Raw genomic sequence first — 16291 nt, forward strand, 5'->3', positions numbered from 1 at the left:
TTTAGTGTCATTTGTGAAGTGGGGATAGAAGTACCTTATCTTTGCAGGCCTTTGAGATAGAAAGACTGACATAATATACACTCAATTATTAGCAAGTGCCCAGTTACATGGTAGGTGTTAAATTAAAATTAAAGGTGTCTATAACTTAAAAGTGAATAGTGTAGTAGCTAAATATTCTATAGCATGCTTTCCACATTTTCTTCATGAGTAATCTGGAAAAAATAAACCTCTTAGCTATAGACCACACAAACCTGCCATATCTGGTCTTTCATCATTACCTTTTCTTCACCATATTTGTCTTTCCTAGTTCTAAAGTTTAAGTTATAATTTATTGTTAAGATCCACAAATGTAAACCAGAATTGAAAAATGGAAGAAATACATTGGAATCTATCAAAACCTAATCATTAATTGACTTTCTCAAAAAAATTCCTTTAAAAAAGCTTTCAATCTGTCACTGACTTCTAAATTCCTATCCCAAGATACAGCTGGCTTAAGGATTAAATGAGTTTATTATATACAACACACTTAGTACAGTTCCTGGCCCAGAGTAAGCATGCAATAAATGTTAGCTTTCGTTATTATTGTTACTACAAGAAAAGAGGAAAATTATGTAGATACCTATACATAGTTGATTGTAAGTCAAGAAATCCTATTTTCCATTTCACAAAGAAAACATTTGGTTATGTAGAAACAATAACATCCTCAAGGAGAAATATCTGCTTTTAGTTATAATGAAAGATAAAACATCCCCAAAAGAAAGTATCAATAGTTAGACAAATCTGAGGATGCTCCTAAGCAAACCATTCTCAGCTTCCACAAAGAAAAATACAGCACTTTCCAAAGTTTTATCAATGAGTAGTGAATATAAAGTCTATCAGATCTAATACCAAAGAACAAACTGCTTACTGGAAAAAAATGAAGGTTACACATGAACCCTGTGAAATCCAGAGCACTGAAAAGTTGAAGTTTGACACTTGAAACATGCACAGGCATGGCATGCCAGCAACACATCTACAAAGGCCAAGACAGCAATCAATTTTCACATCTTAGGGCATAAGTTTATCATTAACACAGTCCTAAATACCCATTCTAGCCCTAAAACAACACTGAATGACCAGAAATATAAATTAAAAGTATGTGATAAGAACTTGAAGTAAAATGATTCCATTCAAATATATCATATCACTTTAAAAAGCAGTCTGAATGTGGTTTTTATTAAAAGAAAGGATCTGAAGGAGTCAACTTACCGAAGCATTTTCAGTTCTTGTGCAGCTTTCAAAATGATTTCATGCTGCCTCTGACTGAGAACCATTACCCCTCCAAGGCCTTGGTCAGAGTCTAAGCTTGCATCGGACCCCATCATTTCTGAGGAATGATGTGAGGAGGGCATATGTTCCGCCATGGGGGAATGTCTATCCACATCAGATGGGTACCATCTGTCTGACAACCGTTCTCTTTCCCAGTCCATTCTGTCAGGAACATAATCTCGCTTTTCCCGCCATGTATCTCCTCTTTCTGGATACTCTCGAATCCTCAACTCACCCCTATCACGGAAATCTCGATCATACCCATGGTCTCGATTTCTTTCTTCTCTCCATCTATCATCCCGATATCTATCCAAAGGTGGAAGAGGTGGGAGGGGCGGTAAAGGTGGAAGAGATGGAATATCCCGTTCACGAAACTGTGATTCTTGTTCATCCAGTGGTCTCCCATAATCTCTGTCCCACTCATTATCCAAATTTCTATCATACATATCCATAGGTCTTCCAATCCGATCCACATCCCTGTCCATGTCCCTGTCCATTTCCCTATTGTAGTCCTCATCCATATCCTGGTCTCTCTCCCAATCATCCCACCAAGGGCCTCGCCTATCTCCATCATGAGACCGAGATGGTGGTGCTGAGAACCTGTCCTCCCTGTTATAGAGCTCTAGTGTATCATCTTGATAGTCACGTTCACATTCTCTCCAGTATCTCTCTCTATCCCAGTCATCGAGTCTTTCTCGTTCCATTGGAGCATTTCTACCATCTAATGGAAACTCTTCATGCCCCCGCTCTTCTCCATGGTTCCATGGAGCCCTAGGAGGCTCATCTCGGTGATATGGATACATTTTTTCCCCACCATCTCCTGGTTCTGGTCTGAATGGACCTCTATCACGACCAAAATCTGATCTTCCCAGTCCCCTTTCTCGACTGCCAGGCCCTCGAGGTGGTCCTCTCTCCCTGCTCCCAGCTCTTCGGGGTGGTACCCTTTCTCTACTCCCAGCCCTCCGAAGAGGTCCTCTCTCCTGACTGCCAGCCCTCCGAGGTGGTCCCCTTTCTCGGCTGCCAGCTCCACCCCTGTCCTGGCTCCCTTGCAGACCACCTGGCACTTTCTCCCGACTGCTTCCAGGCCTCACCAACCCTCTGTCCCGGCTACCTTCTCCTCTGTTCATCTTCTCTCGACTGTCTTCTCTTCTACCCATCATCTTATCCCGAAAGTCTTCTTGCTTGACCAATCCTGGGCCTCGACTGATTGCCTGGCCACGACCTCTGTTTACTAGACCTTTATCCCGTGTGTCTTCCATTCTGCTTTGCCCAGGACCTCTGTAAGATGAGCTGCTGCCTCTATTGCCTTCTAATCTATTATCTCTAGTATCTGGCCGAGGCAGGCCTTTATCTTGGTTGTTTTCTGAATGGGGTAGACCAATACCCATAGGTTTAAAATCATTATCTGCTGTTAATGATGATGTTGCTACTGCTGTTCCTCCCTCCATCCCCCCTGTTTTTGAAGGAAAAGTAGATTGAGCAGGTACAGGCTTATTCGCAAGGGGTAGAGGCTGAGTAACAGCTTGGGCTTTGTCGATTTGAGTCTCCATACTTTGAGCATTCTGGTCCCAATTAGAAGGCTCTACGGGCCCTTCCGAGACTTCGCTTTTAGGTGGCTCTTGTTGAGAGTCGCTTAGATTCTCATTTGACTGAGCCGCCTTGACATCCTTTACATCTGCAGCAATGGAAAATGCAGCTGATTGCATTTTAAAATTCTTCTGCTGGTTACTACTGGTGTCTGCTAATGGTTCTTTGTTTCCTGAAAGAGGTTCTGCTTGTGACTTAGGTTGCTGCTGATGCTGCTGTCCAAAAGCTGGTTTGGGGCCTTTCCACTGTGGTCCACTCTGTCGAGGACTTAGGGATGTACTGGGGGTAATATAAAATTGAGATGCTGGCCCCCGGGGAATCATTCCCCATTTGCTTTTAGTGCCCTCTGCTGGGTGACCTTCATATCTGGGTCTTGGCCCATCGGGGCGATTTCCTTCAAAACGAGGCCCTTTGGGTCTCGGTCCTTCACACCTTGACCCTAAATCCTCAAATCTTCGAGGACCATCAAATCTACAAGTAAAACAAAAGATATTACTCAAGACAGTAAAGCAGAAAAAAAAATTCTCCATGTAAGAATATTTAAGGCACTCTTGCCTTAGAATTTGTTTACAACAATGACTCTTTTCAGTCATTAAATAAATCCTGAGTCACCAATATCTTAGAACCAGTATGTTAAGGTAGCAGTGCTCAGAAGGTCTTAGGACAGGCTTTGAAAATCATGTCAGTATTATCTAATTTACTTCAACACATCTCCTGCCGCAAGTCACTGATATACTGAACGGTTAAAAAGCAATTACAGGCCGGGCGCAGTGCCTCACACTTGTAATCCCAGCACTTTGGGAGGCAGAGATGGGCAGATCACCTGAGATCAGGAGTCCAAGACGAGCCTGGCCAACGTGGTGAAACCCCATCTCTACTAAAAAAAAAAAAAAAAAAAAAAAAAAAAAAAATACAAAAATTTAGCCAGGTGTGGTGGCAGGTGCCTGTAAATCCCAGCTACTTGGGAGGCTGAGGCAGGAGAATCACTTGAACCTGGGAGGCAGAGGTTGCAGTGAGCTGAGATCACGCTATTGCACTCTAGACTGGGTGACAAGAGCGAGACTCCATCTCAAAAAAAAAAAAAAAAAAAAAGCAAATTATAAATACTGTGCCTTAGGAGACAGAAAAGGCCGCTCATTTTAAAGAGAAAAAAAATTAACAAATTCCATAACTAACTCTGAGCACTTCTGGAATTAAATTGTAACTAAAAACTAAATATGAAAAGACTAACAACAAAATACAGGATGATTATAAATATTGTTAGAGCTAGCACTAACATTTTGATTGACAAAAGTTAAAAAAAAAAAAAAAAAAGAAACAGCAGCCCTATCTTAAGAGTAGGTTCTGACATTTTAAAAAGTCTGCACAGTTATTTTTGCTATAAACCCACTTGCTCATCCAGTAAAAAGAAAGTACACATCCCCTGTCTGTCAGGCATACATTACATCCAAGAGATACAAGAATAAAATGTCATTTGTGTCCTCAAAGAGTTTACAACCAAATATAAAGATAATCTAAGTGTAAATAAGTACCAAGAGGTGTAATGTCTCAAGTCTATGAGTACACAATAAGGACAACAGAACTGGAGAGGCTTATGTTGAGTCTTAAAAGACAAATTCTCCGAAATCAAGCTGACAGAGTGAGTTGGAGATGAGGAAAGTATGTGGCAAGGGCACCTCAAGCTAAGGAAGCAAGATGAGGAAAAGCAGAGCAATGTGTATCAGCAGAGCATGTTTGGAAGTGCAAATAGTTTAGCACGGCTAATGCAAAGGGGAAACAGAGTCAAGAGAGCTGATAAAGAGGGAAGTGTGGAAAAGCAGCACACTAAAAAATAAGGTAAAGAAGGAAGTGAGGATCACTCTCCAGAAGATTGTGTATGCCTCATGTGGCAGAGACTACTGGTGGTCTTCCAATAACTCATTCCCCACTTATCCACAATAACAGGCCTCCTGTTTTTAGCTAGACACAAGGCCCCCCAGACAAGACTCTCTTTCCCAATATCTCTTGCAGCTAGAACTGGAAGCCAAGTTCTGGCCAAGGAGCTGAGAGTGAAAATGATTTGCACATCTTCTGGGTTGTCCCCTTAAAGGAAAGGACACATCCTCCTCTTCTCCATTTCCTTTTTCATGCTGGTTCTGACATGGTGGTGAAATATCCACGACTAGGTCAATCAGAAGGAACTGGATTCCTGAGCCATCATCTAAGTCCCAAGAGAGAATAAACTTCTAACTTGTTAAAGCCATCTGACTTGGATCTCGATTATAACAGATAAATTAATTCAGCTGGTTAAGGAGTTTGGTTTACCTTATAAGCACTTAGAGCCACTACATATAGTCTGATTTTTAAAAGATTGCTTTAGCAGAAAAATAGTGGACAGAGACAAAAAGTTTAAAGATTATCTCTACAATTTGGATAAGTGAAGGTGATGCCTAGTCTAAGGCAGTGACTGATTGAGAATGTAGAGGAGGGGATAAAAGTGAGAGATGTAAAATAAGGTAGAATTGATAGGATTTTGTCACCAGTAGAAATAAAATGATAGTGGTAAGGGAAGAATTTAAGATGATTCCAAGGTTTCTGGCTTAGGTGACTGAGTAGTAGACAGTGATGCCTTTCATGACTTTTAAAGAGTGCTAGGAGGCTTTTTCTTTCATTTCTTTGGGAAATCAACGAAGACTAATAAATTCAGTGTTGGCAAAATATTTATTTCCTATCCCTGTGACTTTAGGCTTTGTTGTTCTACAAGTCTAGTTTCAAAGAGACGAACACATCCACTAGGGGACACAAAAAATGATTCCACTAACCTGAAGTTGAGACCCCAACAAGTGAAGTTCCAAATCAAGAGGCAATGGAGAGGGTTACTGTATTCACTGGGGATGATTGATCCTAACTTTCAAGGGGAATTTGGGTTACTACTGCACAATACAGGTGAAGTGGAGTGTGTCCGAAATGCAAGAGATCCTCTAGGACATCTCTTAGTATTTCCCATGTCCTGAGATTCAAGTCCACGGGAAAATTGCAAAGGGTTTTGTAGAACTGCAAATAGCAGAAGTAATTCAGAAAGAACTGCTAATAGCCCATATCTTTCAAGAATGAAAGCCTGGGTCACCCCAACAGGCAAGGAATCAGGACTGGCTGAGGTACTTACTTTGAGCAAAGGGAATATGGAATGAGTAGTGGAAGAACATATACACCAGCTATGACCACATGACCACTGCAGAAATATGGACTACAATAGTCACAAATATTTCTTCCTTAATTTGATATATATGTGTTTAAATATATATGTGTGTCTCTGTGTGTGTGTGTGTGTGTGTGTGTGTGTATTAACCAAATATTTTTTGGTTCATTTGTTTTCTTCCTTATTATCTAACGTGTTAATAAGACTTAACTTTATATTTCAGTATTTAAGTTACAGAACATGAAAGAGGGAGTGTGAATCAGATGGAGAAGGATGAACTAATAGTATCCTAAAGACAAAAAAAAAAAAAAAAAAAAAAAGACTTTGTGTGCTCTTCTGGGGAAAGAGAATGTTTTTGGTTGTCCAGGAATAAATGTCTCATGTTAGGTGTGAAAATCTCCCTGTGACCCAACCCAATCAGAAACACATGGGAAACGCTGCCAGGCACGGTGGCTCGCGCCTGTAATCCCAGCACTTTGGGAGGCGGAGGCGAGTGGATCACTTAAGGTCAGGAGTTCGAGACCAGCCTGGCCAACATGGTGAAACCCTGTCTCTACTAATAGAAAACTTAAGCTGGGCATGGTGGCGTGTGCCTATAATCCCAGCTACTCGGGAGGAAGAGGCAGGAGAATCACTTGAACCCCAGAGGTGGAGAATGCAGTGAGCTGAGGTGGTGCCACTGCACTCCAGCCTGGGTGACAAAGTGAGACTTCGTCTCAAAAAAAAAAAAAAAAGAGAGAGAGAAAGAGAATTTTGGGAAATGGAGTTCAGCCTAGCCTAGTTGACCTTTTACAAACCCATTGCAAGGAACTTAAAAATACACAAATCCATAATAAACAGAGAGAGGGGGTAATCAGAAGATGAAAATCTTGTTTGTACATTCTCAAAGACAAAGAACAAATATGAGTGGTAACTCACAGAACAGGAAGAAGCCACAGTTTAGAGTACTGATGGCAGAAAGGGATAAAATCAAAAGGAGGCTGGCTTGCCCAGAGAACCTCAGAGAGGGTCAGGATTCTTAGACACTAGGAGGTGCTAGGGAAGGAAAGGAGTAAAACTTGGGGCTAAAAATACGTAAATCTATATTCAGAACCATCAACCAGCCTTTCCTTAGACTGAATGTCTCTTAAATCCTTGAATTTGAGAGTCCCCTAACAGTAGTGACAGTTCCTTAAATCTATATTCAGAACCATCAACCAGCCTTTCCTTAGACTGAATGTCTCTTAAATCCTTGAATTTGAGAGTCCTCTAACAGTAGTGACAGTTCCTTACTCTATTCACATAAAGCAGAAACCTGACAGGTAATAAGCCCCTCTCGCGCCTCTGCGCGGCCGCCCCGTCTGGGAAGTGAGGAGAGCCTCTGCCCGGCCGTCCCTTCTGGGATGTGAGGAGAGCCTCTGCCCGGCCGCCCCGTCTGGGAAGTGAGGAGCGCCTCTGCCCGGCCGCCCCTTCTGGGACGTGAGGAGCACCTCTGCCCGGCTGCCCCTTCTGGGACGTGAGGAGCGCCTCTGCCCGGCCGCCCCGTCTGGGAAGTGAGGAGCGCCTCTGCCCGGCCGCCCCGTCTGGGAAGTGAGGAGCGCCTCTGCCCGGCCGCCCCGTCTGGGAAGTGAGGAGCGCTTCTGCCCGGCCGCCCCGTCTGGGAAGTGAGGAGCACCTCTGCCCGGACGCCCCATCTGGGAAGTGAGGAGGGCCTCTGCCCGGCCACCCATTGTCTGGGATGAGGAGCGCCTCTGCCCGGCCGCCCCGTCTGGGAAGTGAGGAGCCCCTCTGCCTGGCCGCCACCCCGTCTAGGAAGTGAGGAGCGTCTCTGCCCGGCCGCCCCGTCTGGGAAGAAGTGAGGAGCGCCTCTGCCCGGCCACCCATCGTCTGGGATGTGAGGAGCGCCTCTGCCCGGCTGCCCCGTCTGGGAAGTGAGGAGCCCCTCTGCCTGGCCGCCACCCCGTCTAGGAAGTGAGGAGCGCCTCTGCCCGGCCGCCCCGTCTGGGAAGTGAGGAGCACCTCTGGGCGGCCGCCCTGTCTGGGAAGTGAGGAGCGCCTCTGCCTGGCCGCCTCTTCTGGGATGTGAGGGGCGCCTCTGCCCGGCCGCCTCATCTGGGAAGCGAGGAGCGCCTCTGCCCGGCCGCCCCTTCTGGGATGTGAGGAGTGCCTCTGCCCGGCCGCCCCTTCTGGGATGTGAGGAGCGCCTCTGCCCGGCCGCCCCTTCTGGGATGTGAGGAGCGCCTCTGCCCGGCCGCCCCTTCTGGGATGTGAGGAGTGCCTCTGCCTGGCCGCCCTGTCTGGGAAGTGGGGAGCACCTCTGCCCGGCCACCCATCGTCTGGGATGTGAGGAGAGCCTCTGCCCAGCCGCCCTGTCCAGGAAGTGAGGAGCCCCTCTGCCCGGCCGCCACCCCGTCTAGGAAGTGAGGAGCGTCTCTGCCCGGCCGCCCCATCTGGGAAGTGAGGAGCACCTCTGCCTGGCCGCCCCGTCTGGGATGTGGGGAGCACCTCTGCCCGGCTGCCCCGTCTGGGAGGTCTACCACAGAGGCCAGAAGCAATGTGGGGGCTGGATGTGGTGGCTCACGCCTGTAGTCCCAGTACTCTGGGAGGCTGAGGCAGGTTGATCACTTGAGGCTAGGAGCTCGAGACCAGCCTGGCCAACGTGGCGAAACATATGAAAAATACAACTGTCAAACCAACCAACGAACCAAGCGACAACAAAACAGGTCTACCCTGGAGTCATACTCTAATTTTTTCTATTTTCCTCCCTTTCTGATCCTTTATCCCACTTTCTTTTTCTTCCTCTTCCTTCTCCTTCTTCTTTGTCAAATAGAGGATTGAGTTATTATCATTGATCCATACAAAGTCCCTCTCTCATTTATTTTCTTTAATTCCCACCCCCCATTTCTATTCCCCGTCTTCCCATGTGCAACCTTCCTAATATGTTTGATATGCATCTTTTTGTTCGTATGTACTTTTGGAAAATGTTAATTGTTTTGTGTGCAAAAAAAAATAAAAATAAAATAAAATAAAATAAAAACAAGCCCCTCTCATACACACAGATCTCCCAATCAGTTTGTCAGTGTCTTCCATGCTTAAACATAAATGGACAGCCAAGGATTGCTAGATATTTGAGTAACACGTCCAAAATGAAAGAAAAACTAAAGATAAATAAATAGGATCTGAATTTGGAGAAAATAGAATGCAAAAAGCAGAAAAGAACTTTCAACTCAAATTGTTATCCTTGGAGAGATTATTAAAGAGACTGCATCTATAAATCAAGAACAATGTGCTATTTATAAAAAAGATCAACACCAAAAGAACCACAGAAAAAAAAATTTCCAATTCTCAAAATAAAAAAAAGGAATAGAAGTATCTCAGGAAGTACAACAAAATGTAAGATATAAGGCACAAAGATAATCAACAGATCCAAAATCCTATTAATGAAGAGTTCCAGAAACAGAAAACAAGAGAAAAAAAATTAATGAAGAAATAGCACAAAGAAATGTCCCAGAGTTAAGAGATTTCAATCTCTAGATAGAAAGGGCCCAACATAGTGAGCACTCAGTACAATTAATAATAAAACTAAATAAGCAAACAAAAAACATTGAAATTTCAGAATACCTGAGATTTTTTAAGTTTGGGAGAGAGGAGGTCACCAAAACAGGAAAAGAATCAGAACAGCATAACACCTACATAATGTGATAGAACAAAATAGAACAACGATCCTAAAACCTTGAGGAATAATTATCTTCAACATCAAATTCTATATCCAAATTAGCAAGCAAGTGTGAGATTGTCAGATACAGGACGACTCAGAAAATTTACCCCTCACCCACACTTCCTTAGCAAGTTACTTGAGCATGCACTCCAGGAAATGGAGGTACTGAATGGTAACAGGAAGCCATGAGATTCGATAAACAGCAAATCACATTCCGGAGGGTCGGCAAGGGGAATGCTGTAGTTAACACCCATATGGCAGAGTGCTGAGGAAGAACGAAAACTTTATTATTCAGGACAGTTAAATAAATATGTAGTATCTAAAATGTGTAAGTGTGTAAGTCGTGAAAAGAGCGACATAATTATTTAGTGCTATGAAGATGGCGACCAAAAGAAACACCTAAATAATTAAAAGAGGATGCCATTGGAAAAAACATTTGGGGGGCATGGGGCAGTGGGTGGCCATTTGGCCCAATTTTTTTAAACCATGCATATGAATCACTTTGATAAAAATGTAAACTGTATCTCTTTAAAGGGCACAGAGAGAGGATTAGCCCTCATCAGAAGGGCCGCTTCTCCTGAGACTACAAGATGATGAGCATGCTAAGTAAAGCTAAGGGTTAGAAGTGAGATGTTTCACTGGGCTTGATAGGTAGACTTGATTTCCTGTAAGGCAGGAAGCTAAATTATAAATATAATGCAAAATAAAAATGTTTGCTAAGATTGAGAAAGCAGCACTAGAGTAGATGGTCTATGTGAAGTAGTGAAGGCTTGGCAGAGCTATAATGGGCAAAGGGGAAAGAAGGTGACCAGAAACTTGTCAAAGTATATACACCACAATGCTAAGGATGGAGAGTATATATTTACAGAAGGAAAAAAAAGTATGCCACTTTAGGGCTTGTGAAGGTGTGGTTCCTTTCTCGGAATTACACTTATTAATTCAAAGTGCCTCAATAATATATCAATCAGATCATTAAAGTTGCATAAAATCATTTGCTATGTATTAAATGTAGCAATTATTTGTTCATGTAAGTGATAAAAGAAGACGATCTTCCACAATGTACAAGAGTCCACGAGAGACTTTATCAACATGTTATCTAGCATTCTAATCAAATTCTAAGTATGAGCAAAGTCCCTTCCTAACAAAATTGTGAATGCCTTGAGAATTTTATTCATGACTGACATTTTCGAAGAAGCAACTTTTATTGAACACCTACTGATTGTCAGGTAATGTGCTGGTGCTAAAAAGAGAGTCGTGCCTAACCTCAAGGAGTTCACTGTCCACAGGAAGAGTGAGACAATTAACTCAACAATTAGAACAGAATTTGATAAATATGGAACACGTTTGTCTTGCTAACCAAAGTATTCCCAATGTCTGATTTCATTAAAGCATCCCAATCTGTAATTACTGAAGTGCTGCCCCAGGGCAGGAAAAATAGGAATAAATACAGCAAAGAATGGCAAGAAGGGAATTCCAGACAAAGAAAAGAGCATGTGTAAAAGCCAGAAGAAAGGACAAAGGAAGTAGGAGGCATTAAAAGGTATGCAGGTAAGAGGACATGGCAGAAGGGTTGCAAGGGTAGGGTGCTTTGTTTTCAGACCAAATTGCTGATCGACAGCCAAGGCGCATCATTTTATTTTCATTCTGGGGGCCAGAAATTGTTGAAACCATCTGAAACACACTTTCAACACTACATATAAACGGCAAATATTTATCACTATTTGATTTTTTTTTTTGTCCTTTTCTGAAGACAGGGTCTCACTCTGTCACCCAGGCTGGAATGAAGTGGCATGATCATAGCTCACTGCAGCCTAGACTTCCTGGGTTCCAGTGATCCTCCCACCTCAGTCCCCCGAGTAGCTGGGACCACAGGTGCCTGCCACCATGCCTGGCTAATTTTTTATGTCACCAGGGTCGGCTAATTTTTGTATTTTTGGTAGAGATGCGGATTCACCAAGTTGCCCAGGCTGGTCTCAAATTCCTGAGCTCAAGCAATCCACCTGCCTCAGCCTCCCACAGTGCTAGGATTACAGGCATGAGCCACTGCACCTGGCTATTACTGGACTTTCAAATTTTCAAAGTTCAAAGATGTTGCAAAATGACAGACTCAAAACCGTTTTCATTTATAAAACTAGAGACCTTTTAAGCCTTTGTAACAAATGTATCAAGAGATACTCATATTAAAAATCTATATGAAAATAAGCCACCTTTAAATCAATATAATGAAATACTATGACCCTTTTGACATATAAAAACACGTATTTAAAATATAGTAGAAACATTACATAAATTCACTAAATACAATCACATGAAAACGCATGCATTGTACATTGTTCAGATGAAAAGAAAAATAAGCAAATATCTGGTTTCAAGTATTTAGACAGTGTTCATTTGTATAGTTAAGTGTGTTATAAATCTCTTTAAAAACCCCTAAACCTAGGTATAAATACCTTAGAATTATAAAAATTTCAAAATTTGATCTAAAACTCCAAAATGTAAAAACCTAAGAGGTATGATGCAGTTATACAAATACTTTTAAAGAAGGTATTTTCTGTATTATACTATTTGCAGAAACATATTAAAATTAACAAACCATGGGAATTACAAGATACCAAATTCTGGAATTAAATTCTTTCCTGTTTTCATGTGAAATAGCACCTGTTTTCTAAATATGTATAACCAAGGTCCTAAAATTAAAATTCCCAAAGATAAGTTATCACTATAAACAGGAACAACCACAACAAATGGAAATATAAAGAAAACCTATAGCACTCACAGTCCCTTACTAATCCTAGTAAGATAGCTATAGAATGGAGAAAGTCCATAATTCCAGTCCTAAAGCCAGTCAAAACGTAGTTGTGACTCATCAGAAGCCTTGATATTATAAAGATTTCAATTCTTCCTCCAAATGGTCAATGGATTCTATGCAACGCTCATCAAAATTCTAGCAGGTTTTTGAAAACTGACAAGCTGATTCTAATAAGAATAATCAAGACAATGTAGAACAGGGGTCAGCAAACTATGGCCTATGTTCCAAATACAGTTAAAAGTGATCTTTCTTACATTCTTGAAGGTTTAAAACAAAAAAAAAAAGGCTGCACATGGTGGCTCATGTCTGTAATACCAACACTTTGGAAGGCCAAGGTGGGCAGATGGCCTGAGCCCAGGAGTTCGAGACCAGCCTAGACAACACAGGGAGATCCCATCTCTACAAAAAATAAAGTAGCCAAGCATTGTGAGACACACCTGCAGTTCCAGCTACACGGGAGGCTGATGTGGGAGGACTGCTTGAACCCAGGAGGTCAAAGTTGTAATGAGCTGTGATCCTGCCACTGCATTCCAGCCTGGGCAACAGAGTAAAGACCCTGTCTCAATAAAATTTTTTTAAAATGTGAAAAAAAAAAAAAAAAAAGAAAAATATTTAACAGAGACCAAATGTGACCCACAAGGCCTACAAATATTTACCACCTGGCCCTTTATGAAAAGCTTGCCAGGCCAGGGATGATGGCTCACACCTGTAATCCCAGCACTTTGGGAGGCCAAGGCAGGTGGATCACCTGAGGCCAGGAGTTCGAGACCAGCCTGGCCAAAATGGTGAAACCCCATCTCTACTAAAAATATAAAAATTAGCCGGGCATTGTGGTGCACGCCTATAATCCCAGCTACTTGGGAGGCTGAGACAGGAGAATCGCTTGAACCCAGGAGGCAGTGGTTGCAGTGAGCGCCACTGCACTCCAGCCTGGGTGACAGAATGAGACTCCGTCTCAAGAAAAAATAAAAAAGAAAGCTTGCCAATCCCTTATCTAGAAGCACAGACTTAGAGGACCTACACTAACAGATAAATTCATTGTAAAGCTACAGTAATTAAAACAATATGACACTAATGCAAAGACAGACAAATAGACCACAGGAATGGAGAGTCCAGAAACAAACTCATTTAAAAATTGGATTTATAATGAAGTCACTGCAAAGTAGTAGGGATAACTTCTTCAGTAAATGGTGTTGGGGTGAACTGGATAGTTATTTGGAAAAAATAAACACTGACCCCTACTTCACACTATATAAAATCAGTTATATATGGAGTATTGATTTAAAAATAAAAGGTTAAAGAAATAAAAGAAGAAAAAGTAAATAATAATATTTATAGCCTTGGGGTTTCTTTTCTTTCTTTTTTTTTTTGAGTCAGGATCTCACTCTGCTGCCTAGGCTGGAGTGCAGTGCACAGCTCACTGCTGCCTTGACTTCCCAGGCTCAAGCGATCCTCCCACCCCAGCCTCCTACATAACTGGGACCACAGGCACATGCCACCAAGCCTGGCTAATTTTTTACTTTTTGTAGAGACAGGGTCTCACTATGTTGCCCAAGCTGGTCTCAAATTCCTAACCTCAAGCAATCCTCCTGCCTCAGCCCCCTAAAAGGCTGGAATTATAGGTGTGAGCCACCATGTCCAGCTGACAATATATTTCTAAGAACAGAAAGGAAGTGTGGTGCAGTAATCCACTTAGTTATTAAACAGGAAGGATCTTATCTTATCACATATTTTGTGGCAAGAACCTGGACCATCTCAATTTGCTAAAAGGATATGTGACAGAAGGCCGGGCGCAGTGGCTCACGCCTATAATCCCAGCACTTTGGGAGGCCGAGGCGGGTGGATCACAAGGTCGGAAGATCAAGACCATCCTGGCTAACACAGTGAAACCCCGTCTCTACTAAAAATACAAAAAATTAGCCAGGCGTGGTGGTGGGCACCTACAGTCCCAGCTACTTGTGAGGCTGAAGCAGGAGAATGGTGTGAACCTGGGAGGTGGAGCTTGCAGTGAGCCGAGATTGCGCCCCTGCACTCCAGCCTGGGCAACAGAGCGAGACTCCATCTCAAAAAAAAAAAAAGATTATGTGACAGAATTATTTCATCTTTTAAGATGTTTGTGTGCCCAAATTTAATGGATAAAAAGAGTTTGTCTTTAACATTTTTTCACTATCCCTTTATTTTATTTTTATTTTTGAGACAGACTCTCACTCTGTCACCCAGGCTGGAGTACAGTGGTGCAGTTCTGCAACCTCTGCCTCCCAGCTTCAAGCAATTCTCATGCCTCATTCTCCCGAGTAGCTGAGATTACAGGTGAGCACAACCATCCTCAGCTAATTTTTGTATTTTTAGTAGAGACGGGGTTTTGCCATGTTGGCCTGGCTGGTCTCAAACTCCTGACCTCAAGTGATCCGCTCGCCTAGGCCTCCCAAAGTGCTGAGATTACGGATGTGAGCCACCATGCCCGGCCCCTTTATTCTTAAATTCTACAAATTATTTGTAAAATTACTTTAAACTTTAAAATAAAAAGGGTCCATTGGACCTAAAAGGTAAACGGTAAAGACTACTTTTCTACTATACTGAGATCAAACTGTCATACTGCAGCGTTTAGTTTCTTTTTTTTTTTTTTGAGACAGAGTCTCGCTCTTGCTCTGTCACTCTGTTGCCCAGGCTGGAGTGTAGTGACTCGATCTCGGCTCACTGCAACCTCCACCTCTGCATTAAAGTGATTCTCGTGCCTCAGCCTCCTGAGTAGCTGGGATTACAAGCGCGCACCACCATGCCTGGCTAATTTTTGTATTTTTGGTAGAGATGGGGTTTTACCATGTTGGCCACGCTGGTCTCAAACTCCTGATCTCAAGTGATCTGCCTGCGTCGGCCTCCCAAAGTGCTGGGATTACAGGCGTGAGCCACTGTACCCAGCATGCAGCGTTTACACTGAAGTGCTCACTAAGAAAATAAAAAGTCCTGCAGTGAGAAATTTGTAATACATATAATGGATAAAGAACTGATGTGTAGAATACACGAAGAACTCCTGCAAAATCAGTAAGACATAAAACCCAGTCAAAAAATGGGAAAAAGACTTGAATCAGCATTTCATAAAAGAGGAAATCCAAATGAACAATAATCAAATGAAAAAAAGTGAAACCTCATTAGTCATCAGGGAAATGTAAATTAAATCCATTATCATGATACCACTAAACATCCACTAGGATTGCTAAACCTTAAAAGTTTAACAATACCAAGTGTTGATAAGGATGCAAAAAAACTGAAACACTGAAACACTGCTGGTGAGAATATAAACTGAAACAACCACTTTGGAAAAATGTTTAACAATACCCATTAACGCAGAACATGTATATACTCTATAACCAGGCAATTCCAATCCTTAATAGATATCCAAACAAAATTAAACACACACAAACAAAGACATACATCTAAAGGGACACATACAGCATCAAAAGACACACAGCAGCACTTTTCATAATAACCAAAAAACTTCAGTGACCATTAATATTAAAATGGATAAACAGATTGTGGTATATTCATACAATGAACTATTGTACAGGAACGGGAATAAACTACTACTACACACAACATGGATGACTGTCACAATAATACAATGTCAAGTGAAAGATGCTAGACTCATGAGTACATACAGTATTATTTCACTCATATGAAGTTCAAAAATAGGCAAAACTAATCCATGGCTCAG

The 16291-nt window shown here is 42.3% G+C and overlaps 1 protein-coding gene and 1 long non-coding RNA gene across 7 annotated transcripts in view; one reads left to right on the plus strand and one right to left on the minus strand.

Moving 5' to 3' along the window:
* Positions 1-16291, minus strand: part of YLPM1 (YLP motif containing 1) — a 75707-nt gene that overhangs the window by 35640 nt on the left and 23776 nt on the right. For 4 of the 6 annotated variants that reach the window (XR_008659406.2, XM_055288745.2, XM_063644071.1 and 1 more), the window contains exon 5: positions 1249-3366. The exons of the other annotated variants lie outside the window; for them this stretch is intronic. Coding sequence is in view for 3 of the 4 variants with exons in the window: in XM_055288745.2 (XP_055144720.1) it covers positions 1249-3366 (2118 nt within the window). In the remaining variant the exon portion in view is untranslated. The remainder of the gene's footprint in view (positions 1-1248; positions 3367-16291) is intronic. 6 annotated transcript variants of the gene reach the window in all.
* On the plus strand, positions 7791-13188 carry LOC134737311 (uncharacterized). The gene is made up of 2 exons (XR_010122077.1): positions 7791-8060; positions 8430-13188. It is a non-coding gene; the product is annotated as an uncharacterized lncRNA (long non-coding RNA).

This window comes from Symphalangus syndactylus, chromosome 8, assembly GCF_028878055.3.
Source record: "Symphalangus syndactylus isolate Jambi chromosome 8, NHGRI_mSymSyn1-v2.1_pri, whole genome shotgun sequence".
Taxonomy (NCBI): Eukaryota; Metazoa; Chordata; class Mammalia; order Primates; family Hylobatidae; genus Symphalangus; species Symphalangus syndactylus.